Source organism: Bombyx mandarina, chromosome 11 (genome assembly GCF_030267445.1).
Source record: "Bombyx mandarina strain Sakado chromosome 11, ASM3026744v2".
Classification (NCBI taxonomy): Eukaryota; Metazoa; Arthropoda; class Insecta; order Lepidoptera; family Bombycidae; genus Bombyx; species Bombyx mandarina.
In genome coordinates this window covers 16262465-16277774 of record NC_143218.1, presented here as the reverse complement: position 1 = coordinate 16277774, position 15310 = coordinate 16262465, and the positions used below count along the sequence as shown (strand labels likewise).

The window sequence follows — 15310 nt, the reverse complement described above, 5'->3', positions numbered from 1 at the left end:
AACAGTTCGATGTTTCTAGTTGAATTTCAGTTAAGTTTACTTTTTTTTTTATTGCTTGGCTGGGTGGACGAGCTCACAGCCCACCTGGTGTTAAGTAGTTACTGGAGCCCATGGACATCTACAGCGTAAATGCGCCACCCACCTTGAGATATAAGTTCTAAGGTCTCAGTATAGTCACAACGGCTGCCCCAACCTTCAAACCGAAACGCATTACTGCTTCACGGCAGAAATAAGCGGGGCGGTGGTACTTACCCGTGCGGACTCACAAGAGGTCCTACCACCAGTATATCCAGTATATGGATGTTCCGTTATAACTACTGCACCATGCATTCGATTGTTTTGAAACTTGGTATCTATGTAGAAAATACATTTACTTAATGGATAGGGTACTAGGGATACTTCATGGATAACAGTTATATGAGTGTTGGACTCCCTAATAATAATGACAATAAGTAATAATGTTAATTTTAAATGCCCAGCAAAGCGGGCGAGTACATACGGCTAGTCTATATCTATATCTATATCTATACTAATATTATAAAGAGGAAAGATTTGTTTGTTTGTTTGTTTCGAATAGGCTCCGAAACTACTGGACCGATTTGAAAAATTCTTTTTCCATTCGAAGCCGACATTGTCCCTGATGAACATAGGCTACTTTTTAATTTTTTTTTTGTTTTTTTTGTTTCATGTTTGTTTTAATGTTTCCGATGCGAAGCGAGGGCGGGTCGCTAGTTATATATAAAACTGGTCAATGTGACGTTTACAGAATACAGACTGAAGTAATTTGAAACGATTAGTTTTTTCTCAGGGATCGTTCGGATTCTTTAGGTCCCCGCAGAGAAATAGATTCTCTCTACGTTTTGCATCGTATATTTTGTGTGGCCTATTTTGAAATGATCCTAACATTTTTAGTACAAATGTTGGCTATAGCTGGCGAGCACAGCCCACGGCTAACCTAGCAGGCAACAATAAGTTCGCTTCCGTTTTGTATTGTTCGCGTTTAGGTTTCAATTGTTTTATATGCCAGCTGTCCCAATTTAGAAACTGGATCAAAATATTCCAGAAATATGTCAGACGGAGGTCCTAGCCGCGGGCTTACAATATCGCCGTTTTTTTTGAAGCAATGATAGGTACCTAGTCGCAGGTACATAGTTGATAGCGGCATACGTACACAGATCGAATCCTTACCAGGGTTAGCTGGTGGAATGCATAAACAATTCTGTTAGCGCCTGTACTTATTTATTTCTGTGAACTAAATAATCTTTCTACATTGAAATTAATACACTTTTATCTATGTCTGCATCTGCGTCTGTGGGACGGCGGGATGGATGTAATGTGCTCTGCGTCAAACCTGTCCCGCCGTCTCAATAGCCCCGACTGGGCTCCGGCTCGGTCCGGGGTAGGGCGCCGGTTGTGAGCGCCAGGAGTTTTTAGTGAGGTTCAACTCCCACATACCCCACCTGCCGCGCGGGTGGGGATCCGGCGATTTTCACCTGTGGAAAAAAAATGTCTGCATCTGTATTAATTAATATTATGGACTTTTTGGCGGGAACACGAGGAGTGTAGTTGTGTGATTTGTTTTATTTTGTCTATTTAGTGTTTCTTCAGGTTTAAATGTGTAATAACGGTGGTTTATTAACTGTTTAATATCTGTGAAAGTGCACAAATGTGGGAAAATGAAACAAAGCCGCTGGACGTAACTTCACGGGATCCTTCAAAAAGTCCATTTAAAAAATCTCCATTTTACTGAGATTATGTTTCATCCCATATCATCTCATTTTATTTTATTTCATCACAGTTGATTAATGTTTCAACTTAATCATCTTCATTTCATTTTATTTCACTCCATATTATTATTTTTCATGAAAATAAGAATTTTAATTAAAATAAGACATGACTTAAAGGTCTTAGTTACCAGGTCATAAAATCCCTTAAAATTGTTATATCCCTGATAGTGAGCTATTAAATTATATATATCTTTATATGACACAGATTACTATTTGATTTTACTTAATCCCAATAAAATAGACAAACATTTATTCCGGAGCAAAACCTTTATTTCGCCTACACCATTAATCATTCACACCGGGCCCTGAGATATGACAAAAAAGGGAAAACGAACAGCTTAGATAAACGATGAACAGTTTCGTATTGAGATAACGGAAATGTCGAACGGGGCTGAGCGTGGTAGTTTGGCGCTGCAGTCTTCGCCTGTGAAGTCTACGTCGCCCGTCAGAGCTTCCCCGAGTCCGGTCAGGGCTCCACCGTCGCCGTTGAAGTCGTCGTTGTCGACTGGACGGCAACGGTCGCCGAGGAAATGTCAGTTCGCCGCGCCGTCTGAAGATGCTCGTGATAAGTGTGGGGCGTCGTGGTTGTGCCGACGTGGGGCTGGAGTGGAGGAGTCGGAACCTGAGCGGTCTCCGGGGCCGAGTGTACCTCTGCCCCAAGCCTGCGAGGAAAGCGCGCCTCCACCAAAGAACTGCTTCAGACTTGTCATGTTGGGGTGAGTGAGCCTTTGATTGTTACAATATTTTATGACGTATTTGAGTAGACTAATGGTCCCCCGATACACAGTCGAAATTCGACTATAATTAATAGTAATTGTAAGTTTGTATACTATTATGATTCTATTGTTAAAGACTGTTATAGGTACTTCTATAATCACAGATTACGCCAAGACTACACTTTAGGCAAATATTAATAAAGACAAAAATTATTTCATCTATTCTCAATTTGACCACAGACTCATAAACAAATAGTATACATGCGTATGTGTGTCCAATACATGGTAGTGTGTGTAATGTTTTTTTTATTGATTTAATGTATTTTTTAAGCATAATTTTAAAAAAATATTAACATTCTGCACTCCTTCTTTATATTCTCTATAAGTGTGGGAAATTTTATACTCCTCCGTCCGCACAATTTTCGTTAAAAGGGGTACAAAGTTTTTGCTTCACGTATTAATATATAGATAAGCTTATAATCTTGTATTAATTAGTTACTTTAGCCCATGCAGTAGAACTTGAATATAGACACTCACTTTGAGTTGACACGCGGTTAAAGCTTAATCTAGAACAATTTGAAATTTACTACTGTTTATGTTATCTAGAAACTAGCTTTTGCCCGCAACTTCGCACGCGTGGAATAGTTACTTTTGCATAACGCTAAATTTTACCCGTCTCTTCACTTACGTAGAAAGTGAAAATATTTTTGAATTATATAATGTTAAGGAGCTATTAAACCCCTATTTTGAAACCTTATTAATTGGTGCTCCACTTGTATTGTGCCCTACCGTGATGTTATATAGCCTATAGCCTTCCTCAATAAATGGGTTATCTAACACTGAAATATTTTTTCGAATAAATCGGACCAGTAGTTCCTGAGATTAGCGCGTTCAAACAAACAAACTCTTCAGCTTTATAATATTAGTATAGATGAAAGTCCTAAATTTAATTTTGAAACGTATTTCGAACGAAATGAGCATTGTTTTAATTAACGCCAACATTCATACCTATGAATAAATAAACTCCACAACGGGTCGGCTTTCATCTCTAATCTGTCTAATAAAATTTACATTCGCGGTTATTTTTAATGAGTTGCTCTAAGTTATATTCATTTACAAGTGTTTCGTTCGTTAAACCTCAATGTCATTTGATCCAGTCTGTTATGTTTCATTTCTGTGTTGATTAAAGCAAATACATATCTGTAAATTTAAATATACTTAGAAAGTATTTAAAAAAATCAACTCTATTCTAAAGAAGAAGAATTGTTTAGAACAAAACGATTTCCTTCTCTTTGTTTTGTTCGAAGGGCTTTAGGGTAAACCACTTTTGTGATTTAATAGAAAATAAAATGGTAGTTCCTTTTATAAAAAAAATCACAATATCATTTATTGATAAACCTCACGGTTTTTTAAATCTATATATAACTGACTTCAAGGCAATAAAAAAGTAGAAGAAACCTTCATTATTGGTTAATTTTAGACTGAGGCATCTCTTTGGTTGTTTGGTCCTCGTCAATAGGCAAATGGAACGTAGCACATACAGCCAAGACTAAAATTAGATAGAAAAATTAGATAGAAGTAAGGAGCACCATATCAGTGTACTAAAAAGTGTTGCTGAAAAGAGACAATTAAGGTGGTGCCATAGTAGCAAAAGGAAATATTTAAAAAACAGCGCCATAAAACCAACACCTAGTTCTGGTTAAAACTGCTATTTTCATACCATTTCCACATCCTACACTAGCGCTATTTCGGTGAGTCACGCAATAATAGCTTGCTGTCTACAGATGGACACTTTTTCAACTTGTCCCCCTATACAAGACGGTGCTCCTTACCTCTACTGTCCATATATCTATATATTCATACGTGAAGCAAAAACATTGTATCCATTTTTACGAAAATTGCGCGGACGGAGGAGTATTAAATTTTCCACACTTATAGAGAATATAGTGAAGAAGTGCACAATGCTAATATTTTTTTAAAATAATGCATAAAAGATACATGAAATCAATAAAAAAAACATTACACTACATACCATGTATTTGACGCACACACGCATGCATACTATTTATTGTCAAACTTTTGTTCTTGACGTCTGTGGTCAAATTGAGAATAGATTAAATATTGTTTGTCTTTATTAATATTTTTTATAGTGTAGCCTTGGCGAAATTTGTGATTATAGATGTATAAAATACAATCATAATAGTGTACAAACTTACAATTCCAATTAATTATAGTCAAATTTCGACTACTGCGGGACCTCTAGTTAAACTTAATTGTTCAACTTAAACTAATTTGCTTTTTAAAACGCAGATCATTTTTTAACGTGTATTATGTGTTTACGAATCACGCGACGACGGCCCATATATCTATGAAAATTTAACCGCATCATAAGAACGAAAATTACCTTGAAATATTCATAATGTCCCATTACTTGAAACTTGAGTTACGTAATTTGGAATCGTTCAGAAGTTTTTACGATTATTGGAAAATCGTAAAACAAAATGCGGCCAGAGGTGTAAAACGCGATTGTGGCACAACAGATTGGCTCGTTTGTCTGACTTTATTACCATAATGAAGCTGTTGTTATTTTTTCGTTTAACGTGAAAATCACACGATTTTTCGAGTGCTTTTTTCAGCGGTCTTCGCGAGTCTTAGTATAATCCTAATGGCTTCGCCTCACGCTTATTATTTTTGAATAGATTTACACTTTTCATGAACCCGAACGATTATATCATCGGTTTCTTAATATAGAAATGAAATGAATGAAAATGAATGAAACCCAAAGTGAAACGAAAGGCAAGACTTCGAGCTAATATTATTCGCTTTTTTTGTGTGATACATAATGTTACGCTAGTAAGAGTAACACCATCTATCGCCGAATAGTCGAACGAATATCGAAGGATAGCACCTAGAACGCTCGAGAAATACAACGCCATCTATTGTCAGATAGCGGAAACACAATACTAGAAATGTGTGGAATCTTCTCGATAATTCTAGGGATGTGGGCTGTAAAAGCGTTGTAGAGATGGCACGCAGTCAGTTAGCAATCGGAACTACTCGAAGCGAAATAGCGAACGGATCACCTGAAGCGAAGCGGAAGAAGCGAATTGAGAACTTTGAAGTATTTGTTCAGTGTTTTAAGTATTGAATACAGTTTTAAGTTGTACTCCGGTAGATTCTTTATTTATCCCGAACCGCAGTGCGTAACAATATTTAAGAAAAAATTTACAGGTGAACATTTAAATATATTTTTTTGCGGACGTTGTTTTAAAATCATTAATAATAAATTTACACCGGGAAGTATTTCAATTTGTCTTAAACCTACACTAAGACTTGTTGTACTGATAAGGAGGGTATTTCTATCGCCGCAATTAAAACTGCTCTGTCTGTTCTTAGTTTAAAAAATTTATACGACATCATTCTAGAGGTTTCCCCCAAAAAGATCTGATATCACTTGTTCATCTCTCGAAAAGAATGTATAATTAATTTGTTAGGATCAAATTTTTTACTGGTGGTAGGACCTCTTGTGAGTCCGCGCGGGTGGGTAACACCACCCTGCCTATATCTACCGTGAAGCAGTAATGCGTTTCGGTTTGAAGGGTGGGGCAGCCGTTGTAACTATACGTGAGACCTTAGAACTTATATCTCAAGGTGGGTGGCGCATTTACGTTGTGGATGTCTATGGGCTCCACCAGGTGGGCTGTGAGCTCGTCCAACCATCTAAGCAATAAAAATAATAATAATAATAATACAAGATTCACAGTTCCAGTTGCCGAGACAGATTGTTTGATAAATAAATGTTTTTCGTTCCATACGATGATACTTTGAATTGGTAAAAACGCGATACGCTTTGTTCAAATTGCTCGTGTATCGGCTGTAGAGCGCTGATTAATAGTTAATCTTACTATGATACTATGGAATCTCACTAGGTACTGTGATAAGTAATCTGTGTGTTTAGTGCGAGTTTTTTAACGTTCTCGATAGCGTAAAAGTTAACTCAATTTGTATGGAGTTGGAAAGTTTGCCTACGTTTGCCGCTAGGGGCGCTGTTCCAACTGCATACAAATTTTAGTTAACTTTTACGCTATCGAGGACGTTAAAAAACTCGCACTAACCACACTGTTCCGAGGCATCGAGTAAGTTCCGACTTAATCGGATAAAAGTAGCACTAATGCATAGATTCTCGAACACAAGCAAAGACAGGCTTTACATACATCAACGTTTGAAGGTTTGAAGGGTGAGGCAGCCGTTGTGCTATATAATTCAGACTTAGAATTCATGTCTCAAGGAGGGTAGCGGCATTTACGTTGTTGATTTCTGTGGGCTCTGGAAATCACTTAACACCAGTTGGGCCATGAGCTGGTCCAGACATTTAAAAAATAAGAAAACGTTTATTAAAAATTTAAGCTTCTATGGTACTCAAAAATAAATTATTATAAAATATTATTTAAAAAAGTATATTAAACATCTCTCTCCTTCTCTCTCTCTCACAAATCTAATATTAATAATGTTTGCATAAAACTATAGAAAATATTTTAATATTCGTCATATCACAATTTCGAACCCTAGCAATAAATCAAACGTGGGCGATGACAATGCGTCGTGGAACCAAATTGCGAATTCCTTGCCATCTGGCCGAAGCGTTGACGTTCAATGATTACCATTTCTGTAGCCGAATATATCACGTGCCTATTACTCTTACTACGATAACGCGATAAGGAACACGCTGTCTTTGATTTAGTGCCCCATTACCAGATGATGCAACTGATTCGCAATCGCAAGGCAATGGTTATCGCGAAAACACTCGGGAAGCCGTGAACCTCGTTCAGCAACTTATCTATATATATAAAAATGAAACCCGTTTTCCGTTGTCACGACATAACATGAAAACGGCTTGACCGATTTGGCTTATTTTGGTCTTGAATTATTCTTGGAAGTCCAGAGAAGGTTTAAAAGGTGAAAAAATATGAAATTGCTCGAAATTATATAAAAACAAACAATTTTGTTTTTCCTTTGATGTGTCCCCGTCGGACGAATTTCTTTTGTTTGTTTTAAGTTTATTTTATACAAAAGTTTAGGCCTTATAATTATCGATTGAGGCACTACGAAGTCTGCCTGATCAGCTAGTATACAATAAAAACACAAATTAAATTTAAATCTAGAACTAATCGTAAAAGGAGTTTTCATAATTGAAATTTAGCCATAATAAAACGATCATTTTCTCATTAATCGAATTGACATTTAGAGTGAACTGTAACTCGATTCACTAATAAATCAAGGAACGAAATCAAGATCATTCATAAACCTAAGAGAGATAGATAGATAATCAACCTCATTCGTTAGAAACAAAAACTACAGCCGTCATCGTCTAAGTTCGAGTACGGCCATTTGTCAATACTAGTGGGCCCGCAGTAGTCGAAATTCGACTATAATTAATTGAAATTATAAGTTTCAATATTATTATGGTCCTATTGTTACATATTTCGCAAAGACTGCACTACAGACAAATATTCGTAATATTAAAGATAAACAATACTAACCTATTCACAATTTGACTACAGACTTTAAGCAATAACAAAAGTTTGACAATAAACAAAGAGTATACGTGTGTGTGTCAACGACATGGTAGTGTGTGTAATGTTTTCTTTATTAATTTAATGTATCTTATAAGCATTATTTTCAAAAAATATTAGCATTATGCACTTCTTCTATATATTCTCTATAAGTGTGGAAATTTTCATACTCCTCCGTTCGCGCAATTTTCGTAAAAAAGGGATACAAAGTTTTTGCTTCACGTATTAATGTATAGATTGACGCGCGAACGAATCGCGGGAAGAATATTCTCGAATCGCGTTCCACGACGGCAAAACTCGCGGCGCGAGTGCGACGTTGACAAATTGTAGGGGTGTCCGTGTCACACAAATTATTCGAGGTACATATATGTATAATCGAGTTTGATGTTATCACCGCACCTTTGATCGTTGAGCTGCAAAATTGATAGATTACCCATCACTATTAGCGCAGCTGTTCATTTCGGAAGGGTTTATGTGTCGAGTTGCGAATATGTTGTTTAATATCGATATTGGCAATTAAGAAATACGTCTCATAACAGCTAGGTCGTAACTTAAATAGGGCAATCTTTTGATTGTACCCTAGCAAGTTTGGTGCGCCCTAGCTTAGCTTAAGACTAGGTATTTCGGTGGCTTCTGTTTGATGTTCTGTATTTATTTAATACTAGCTGACCAGGCAGACTTCGTAGTGCCTCAATCGATAAATAAAATACCTAAACTTTTGTATAAAATAAACTTAAAACCAACAAAAGGAATCCTTCCGACGGGGGACTCATCAAAAGAAAAAACAAAATTGTTTGTTTTTATATAATTTCGACCATTTTCATATTTTTTCACCTTTTAAACCTTCTCTGGACTCCCACGAATAATTCAAGACCAAAATTAGCCAAATCGGTCCAGCCGTTCTCGAATTTTAGCGAGACTAACGAACAGCAATTCATTTTTATATATTACTAGCTGTCCCGGCAAACATTGTTTTACCATATATAAGATTTCTAGGGAATTTCTAGTGTAGAAACAAAAACTAACCAAGTGTGTAAGGATGTGGTAAATGAGTGAAAGAGGCATGTAGCGCTGTGAACGTTGAGGGAATATATAATAAAAATAACAAAACCTCATTCAACCACATAATACCTCATTATAACAAAAAAAAGTCCAAATAAAAAAAAAAATTAAGGTTGGACAACCCTAATCACTTCATCATTTCAGCCTATCGCCGTCCACTGCTGAACATAGGCCTCTCCAATAGATTTCCAGTGCGACCGGTCCATTGCCACCTGCATCCAACGATTTTTCATACCCCTAATCACTTAGGGGTATGAAAAATAGATAGTAGCCGATTCTCAGGCTTACTGAATATGCATAAAAAATTTCATGAGAATCGGTCAAGCGGTTTCGGAGGAGTACGGGAACGAACATTGTGACACGAGAATTTTATATATTAGATTATATGGATAAAATAGAGTACATACGTTTTCGTGAGACAGTAATTGTTTTGTGCTTAAGAAATATTTTTCTCAATCGATTCACATGGCAACTTCTTGTTTCATAGAAAATACGTCATGATATAGTTGAATTTCAATGCTGTAGAATTATAAAATTATATATTTACTATACTCTAACACAAGAAACATAACTATAATTTCCTATTTTGATTTTCAATTTATGTAGAGTGTTAGATTACCTATATGTTTAAAATTTTTAACAACTTTAAAATATTCCTCAGTTGCGAAAAGCACAGATTGTACTAAAACGTAACATGGCGCTCATCTCATTTTGTGTTTGTGTAGGTCTATGTTTAAAAGGGTATCCTATAAACTAGCCTGTACCTTTTAATCTCATTAAATAAACTAGGTAAGTATCTTCCGTAAACATCCTTCAGCGCTCACGACGCTTTCAACGTCATTCGCCCTCCGACCTTTGCTACATGTGAATTATCAAAGCGATAAAGGCATGTTACTCTGTGCACTACAGAATGCCCACGCAAGGAACTTTATGTACGGAAACACATTACGTTTTTATTATGTGTGCAGTGACGTAGCAGGATCTTAATTTGATGTGGGCAATTTATATTTCGCCCCATCCCTGTTCTATTTATTGTTCCCTGTGAAATTCTTATAGCCTTATATATATTATATAGCGATTAGAATTATGAAGAAAATTTGAGAATTAAAGCTTTTTAAAGCGTGGTCATCATCCTGCGTCAGTGATGGTTTGGTGGGACGTGTCTAATCAAGGAGTCACAAAACTACATTTTTGTAAAAAAGGAGTGAAAACTTCAGCCAAAGTTTTTTTTTTTTTATAACAACTAAGAGGCAAACGAGCAAGACGGGTCACCTGATGGTAAGTGATTCACCGCCGCCCACGGTCACCAGCGTTTACGCCAGTGCGTTGCCTAATCAAGATACAGTGCATCAAGATACAGTCTTGGATCACGCTGTGAAACCTCTCAGGAATACACTTTTTAAAAGTATACCATGGACTTGCCAGCAGGACTCTGCACCTGGTCACAAGGCACGAACTACCCAAGCCTGGCTTGAAACCAACGTTCCGGAATTTATAAGAGCTGAACGCTGGCTCTCATCTAGCCCAGACCTCAACCCTTTAGACTTCAAATTATGGTCAGTTTTAGAGGACATGGCCTGCTCTAAGCGACACGGCGACATTGAACCTCTTAAAATATCTTTGGAGTAAGCAGTGGAGAAATTTCCCTTGGAGACAATGCGTAAATCCATAGATTCGTGGCCCGGCCTGCCATAAAGGCCTGTATAAAAGCCAAAAGTGGCCTTAAGAATAGAACATTTTTTGCATATACATATATATATCTGTGGGTTCTGAAGCGAGGCCCCTCGTTCCGCGAGATCGAGGGCAGTGGCCCACGTCACCTACGCCTTACGCCGCCTCTGGATATGTGTGAGTGTTAAAATGTACGTTGAATTCACAATTCATTGTTTTGACCTACTCATAATTTTCCTTAATCTTCTGAAATGATTAACGAAGTTAAATATTAGTTACACAGAAGAGGAATTTTCTTGTGACTTTAATGAAAAAATGTATGTGCTGAAACATTAAATTATTCTCTTTTGAAAGATAATGTTAACTGGTTATTTATTCACTACCAGTAGAGCTGTAATAGTTCTGTTTAATCAATTAACCCGAGCATACACTATGTACACATATGAAATAGATATAGTTAGGTAGATATATATTTAATTGGTAGACATATTATGTACGTGCAGAATAATAGATGGATTACCTATCTATTCAAAAAGAATTCAGGAAGCTGCGCCGAAAGTTCTCATCCCAATATCGAAGTCGTATTGGCCTAAAAGATAAGACGCTCGGTCTACTCAAACTGAGCGTCTAGGCTCAATGGTCGAATTCCGCAGACGGCTACCATTTTTTCTAATGTAATTTCATAATTAGTGTATTGTGTAATAAAAATAATTGCCGCAAAATTTCTAATTTGTGTAATGTAATTACTGATACTACTGATATAGTAAGCCCACACACACGGGTAGGTACCACCGTCCCACCTATTTTTGCCGCGAAGCATTCATCCATTTCGGATTGTAGTATAGAATCATCCTCATCATCGGTATGGCTATCATTTTACATAAATAGTTTGTATCCAAGATTAACACACACGATACCTTTCATCATAACATGACCCGGGTAACACCGGATATATCTGCTACAGTAATGGGTAATGTTAGCTGATTCCTGATTTTATGTACCGGTGGATTTTGAAATCGACTAGTAGTTTATAGATCAGTGAGTAAAAAAAATAACATTTTAAACCGGGAAAATACAATTAGTGTTTTATTCTTTCTGAATTACAAATTTAAAGCGATTATCGCAGAAGATTAAGTTGTAAAAGGACCATAGCTTTAACTGGCTCCGACAATAAAATCGTATATTTGTTTAATATAATATGGTCTAAGTAACAAAAAAAATGGAAGCAACAAAAATAAGGTCTGAAATGCCATCTCATTTGTACTTTTTTTTTTTTTTTTTTTTCCACAGGAGAAAATCGCCGGATCCCCACCCGCGCGGCAGGTGGGGTATGTGGGAGTTGAACCTCACTAAAAACTCCTGCCGCTCACAGCCGGCGCCCTACCTCGGACCGGGCCGGAGCCCAGTCGGGGCTATTGAAACGGCGGGACAGGGTTGACGCAGAGCACATTACATCCATCCCACCGTCCCACGGACGCCAGACCGGTGGCCGCCAGCGACACGACCACCGGTTCCCTCGTTCAGCGGGCCGAGAGCCCGCTTTGATGGCGCCGCGTTACACCTTCCCCCAGAGTGGTCGGGGGAACGCGGTCTACCATCACCCGGCTTCCTATTGCGGGTGAGCGTGCAAAGCACGCCACCCCACGTCTGGGTCTCTCCCCGCACAAAACGGGTGGGACCCCTAGCTCTTAGGGGGCCAGGTCACGGATACGACCCCGGTCCCGACCCCCTGCTCGGCGGCGGCGGGTTTCTGCGTAGTGAGGAGAGCTTTCCCTCACTCGCCCCGCCGCCTCCTTCTGCGAGATGGTGCACTCGCAGAAGTCGAGCATAGCCTTCCATGACTCATCGCTGCCAAGCATCGACGCCACGACGCCAGGCAGCGACAAGTCAGGTCCTATCTTTGCGACCAGGACACGGCGCTGCACCTCCCAAGCGGGGCAGACAGCGAGCGTATGCTCCGCCGTGTCCAGGTCGTGTCCACAATGGTGACACCTCGTCGTCGGCTCAGCCCCTATCCGGCGCAGGTACTTCCCGAAGCATCCGTGCCCGGTCAGCACCTGCACCAGACGAAAGGTGAGACGTCCCTCGCCACGATTCACCCAGTCATCAAAGACCGGGTAAACCGCCTCGACGGTCCGTAGCCCCCACGTGGGGTTGGCCAATCGCCTCGACCACGACTCGAGCACGGACCGCCGAGAATGGGCCTTCCGCGCCCGCAGCTCACTTTCGGGGAGACGCGCCACGCCCCGAGCACGAAGCTCGCTGCGCCACCGATAGTCGGCAGCGAGCGACTCCGCCTCCAGCTCCCATGGCGGCGTCCCCGCCAAAACACACGCCGCCTCGAAGGAGACGGTGCGATATCCGCGGATGACCCTGATGGCAATGGTGCGCTGCGGCCGGCGCAGGAACCGAGCCATAGTGGCCCGGTTGCGCGGCTCAGCCCACACAGGTGCACCGTACAGGGCCATCGATCGCACCACCCCCGCGTAGAGGCGGCGCACAACCTGATCCGGTCCCCCAATATTCGGGAGCAGCCGGCTCAAAGAACCGGCCGTCCTCATCAATCGGGGGACCAGCTCCGCAAAGTGAGCACGAAAAGCCCACCGGCTGTCCAACACGAGGCCGAGGTACTTCAACTGCACCCCGACCCCTATCCGGACACCTCCAACCACGATGTGGGTGTCAACGGGTGGCGCCCTCCGCGGCCCGTGAAACCACAGAGCCTCGGATTTACTGAGCGCCACGTCGAGACCCAGCCTCCTTATCCTTCCGACGATGAGGGCCACTCCCGCTGTGGCGAGACGGGCAGACTCCCTATAATCATCCCCCCGGGCCACGACCAACGTGACGTCCGCGTAACAAATAACGCGGAGGCACGGGAGGAGGGCGCCCCTCAGCACCCAGTCGTACCCGATATTCCACAAGAGGGGGCCGAGAACCGACCCCTGCGGAACACCACGCACCACCGGAAAACGATGAAGGGTCCCACCGTACCCGGTACATACGACCGACCTGGCCCCCAAAATTATAGTCGAATTTCGACTACTGCGGGACCTCTAGTTTTATTAAAAGCGTTTTATTAAAATATAAATTCATACAATAAACTAGTAAATTAAACAAAAATATTTATTACGTACCGATCTAGATAAAAAGACAAATTTCCACACCAATGTTCGATGCGGATTCATGAAAATTTCATAGTGTTGTCAAGTATTAATTACCATATTTAATTAATGCCTCGACGTAATGTTTATCATGCCATTACCGGGTACGCGTTTGCAGCCAGATTATCCGGCTCTAAGCTGCCATTGCTGAAAACGCCGGGAAAATTGGCGTTAGCAAAATTTCGAAGCCATTCTTGATTTTAAGATTCAAACTAACTAATTATTAATTAAATTTGTTTTGCATTAAGAAAAAATAGTTTACTCGTAGTATTAAAAACAAAATATGTATATTTAAAAAAAAAACCCGCTAAATCTTCATAGTTCATATTAGACATTGAGTAACTTCACTGTCCTATGTCACGAACGGAAATTCTTTCGTTTATTTAGAAGTTATGTTGCTTTGTAGGTACTGTATTACTTCTTTATTAAGGTTAGTTAGCGTCTCGACTATGCCCATGGGTATTCTGTGTCTCATCGTATCCGACCATTCATTATTGAGCCGTCTGCTCTAGACTTAAATTATGTTCAAAGGATGTTCATGACACTAGTTTGTCTGTTCATAAATCTGAATGTGCAGAATACGATTTCGACCTCCTCACTGCTGGTGGCAAGGGAAAGGTTTAATAAAAAAAATTATCTGCTGCTATAAAATAACTATATTTTATAAAAACATTTATTCCAGTTTTGCACCTTCTAAATTCAACGATATAAGTGTCTGTTAAGGGCTTTTCTGGTAGTTCGTTGGGCGCTTGTGATGTTGAAGTTTACAAGATTTTTAAAAAAAATACAAAATCAAAAATAATAGACAATAAATAATGTTAATGTTGAAATGTACTTTTTTATTGCTCCTGATCACAATAGCACATTTTAAGTGTAATTGCACGGTTCTTATTCTATTTTTATTTATTTATTATTTTTTTATTGCATAGATGGGTGAGCTAACAGCCCACCTGGTGTTAAGAGGTTACTGGAGCCCATAGATATCTACAACGTAAAGGCTGCCACCCACCTTGAGATATGAGTTCGAAGGTCTCAGTATAGTTATAACGGCTGCCCCATCCTTCAAACCGAAACGCATTACGGCTTCACGGCAGAAAGAGGCAGGGTGGTGGTACCTACCCATGCGGACTCATAAGATGTCCTAAAACCTGTAATTACGCAAATTATAATTTTGCGGGTTTGATTTTTTAATACACGATGTTATTGAGAATATGACTTATCTCATACGAAAACTTGTTTAAATATGCAAAACTTCTAATCAAACAAAAATCTAGTCGTTACATCAATAAGATAACAATGTGAAACGAAGCGACGCCATTACCCGGTTTCCGCAGCTA

General features: G+C 39.6%; 1 protein-coding gene across 1 annotated transcript in view; it reads left to right on the top strand.

The window, feature by feature from the left end:
* Window positions 1–733: 733 nt before the first annotated feature.
* Window positions 734–15310, top strand: part of LOC114241372 (GTP-binding protein Rhes) — a 53726-nt gene continuing 39149 nt past the window's right edge. The window contains exon 1 of the mRNA XM_028172187.2: window positions 734–2503. Within this exon, the coding sequence (XP_028027988.2) occupies window positions 2166–2503 (338 nt within the window). The 5' untranslated portion in view covers window positions 734–2165. The remainder of the gene's footprint in view (window positions 2504–15310) is intronic.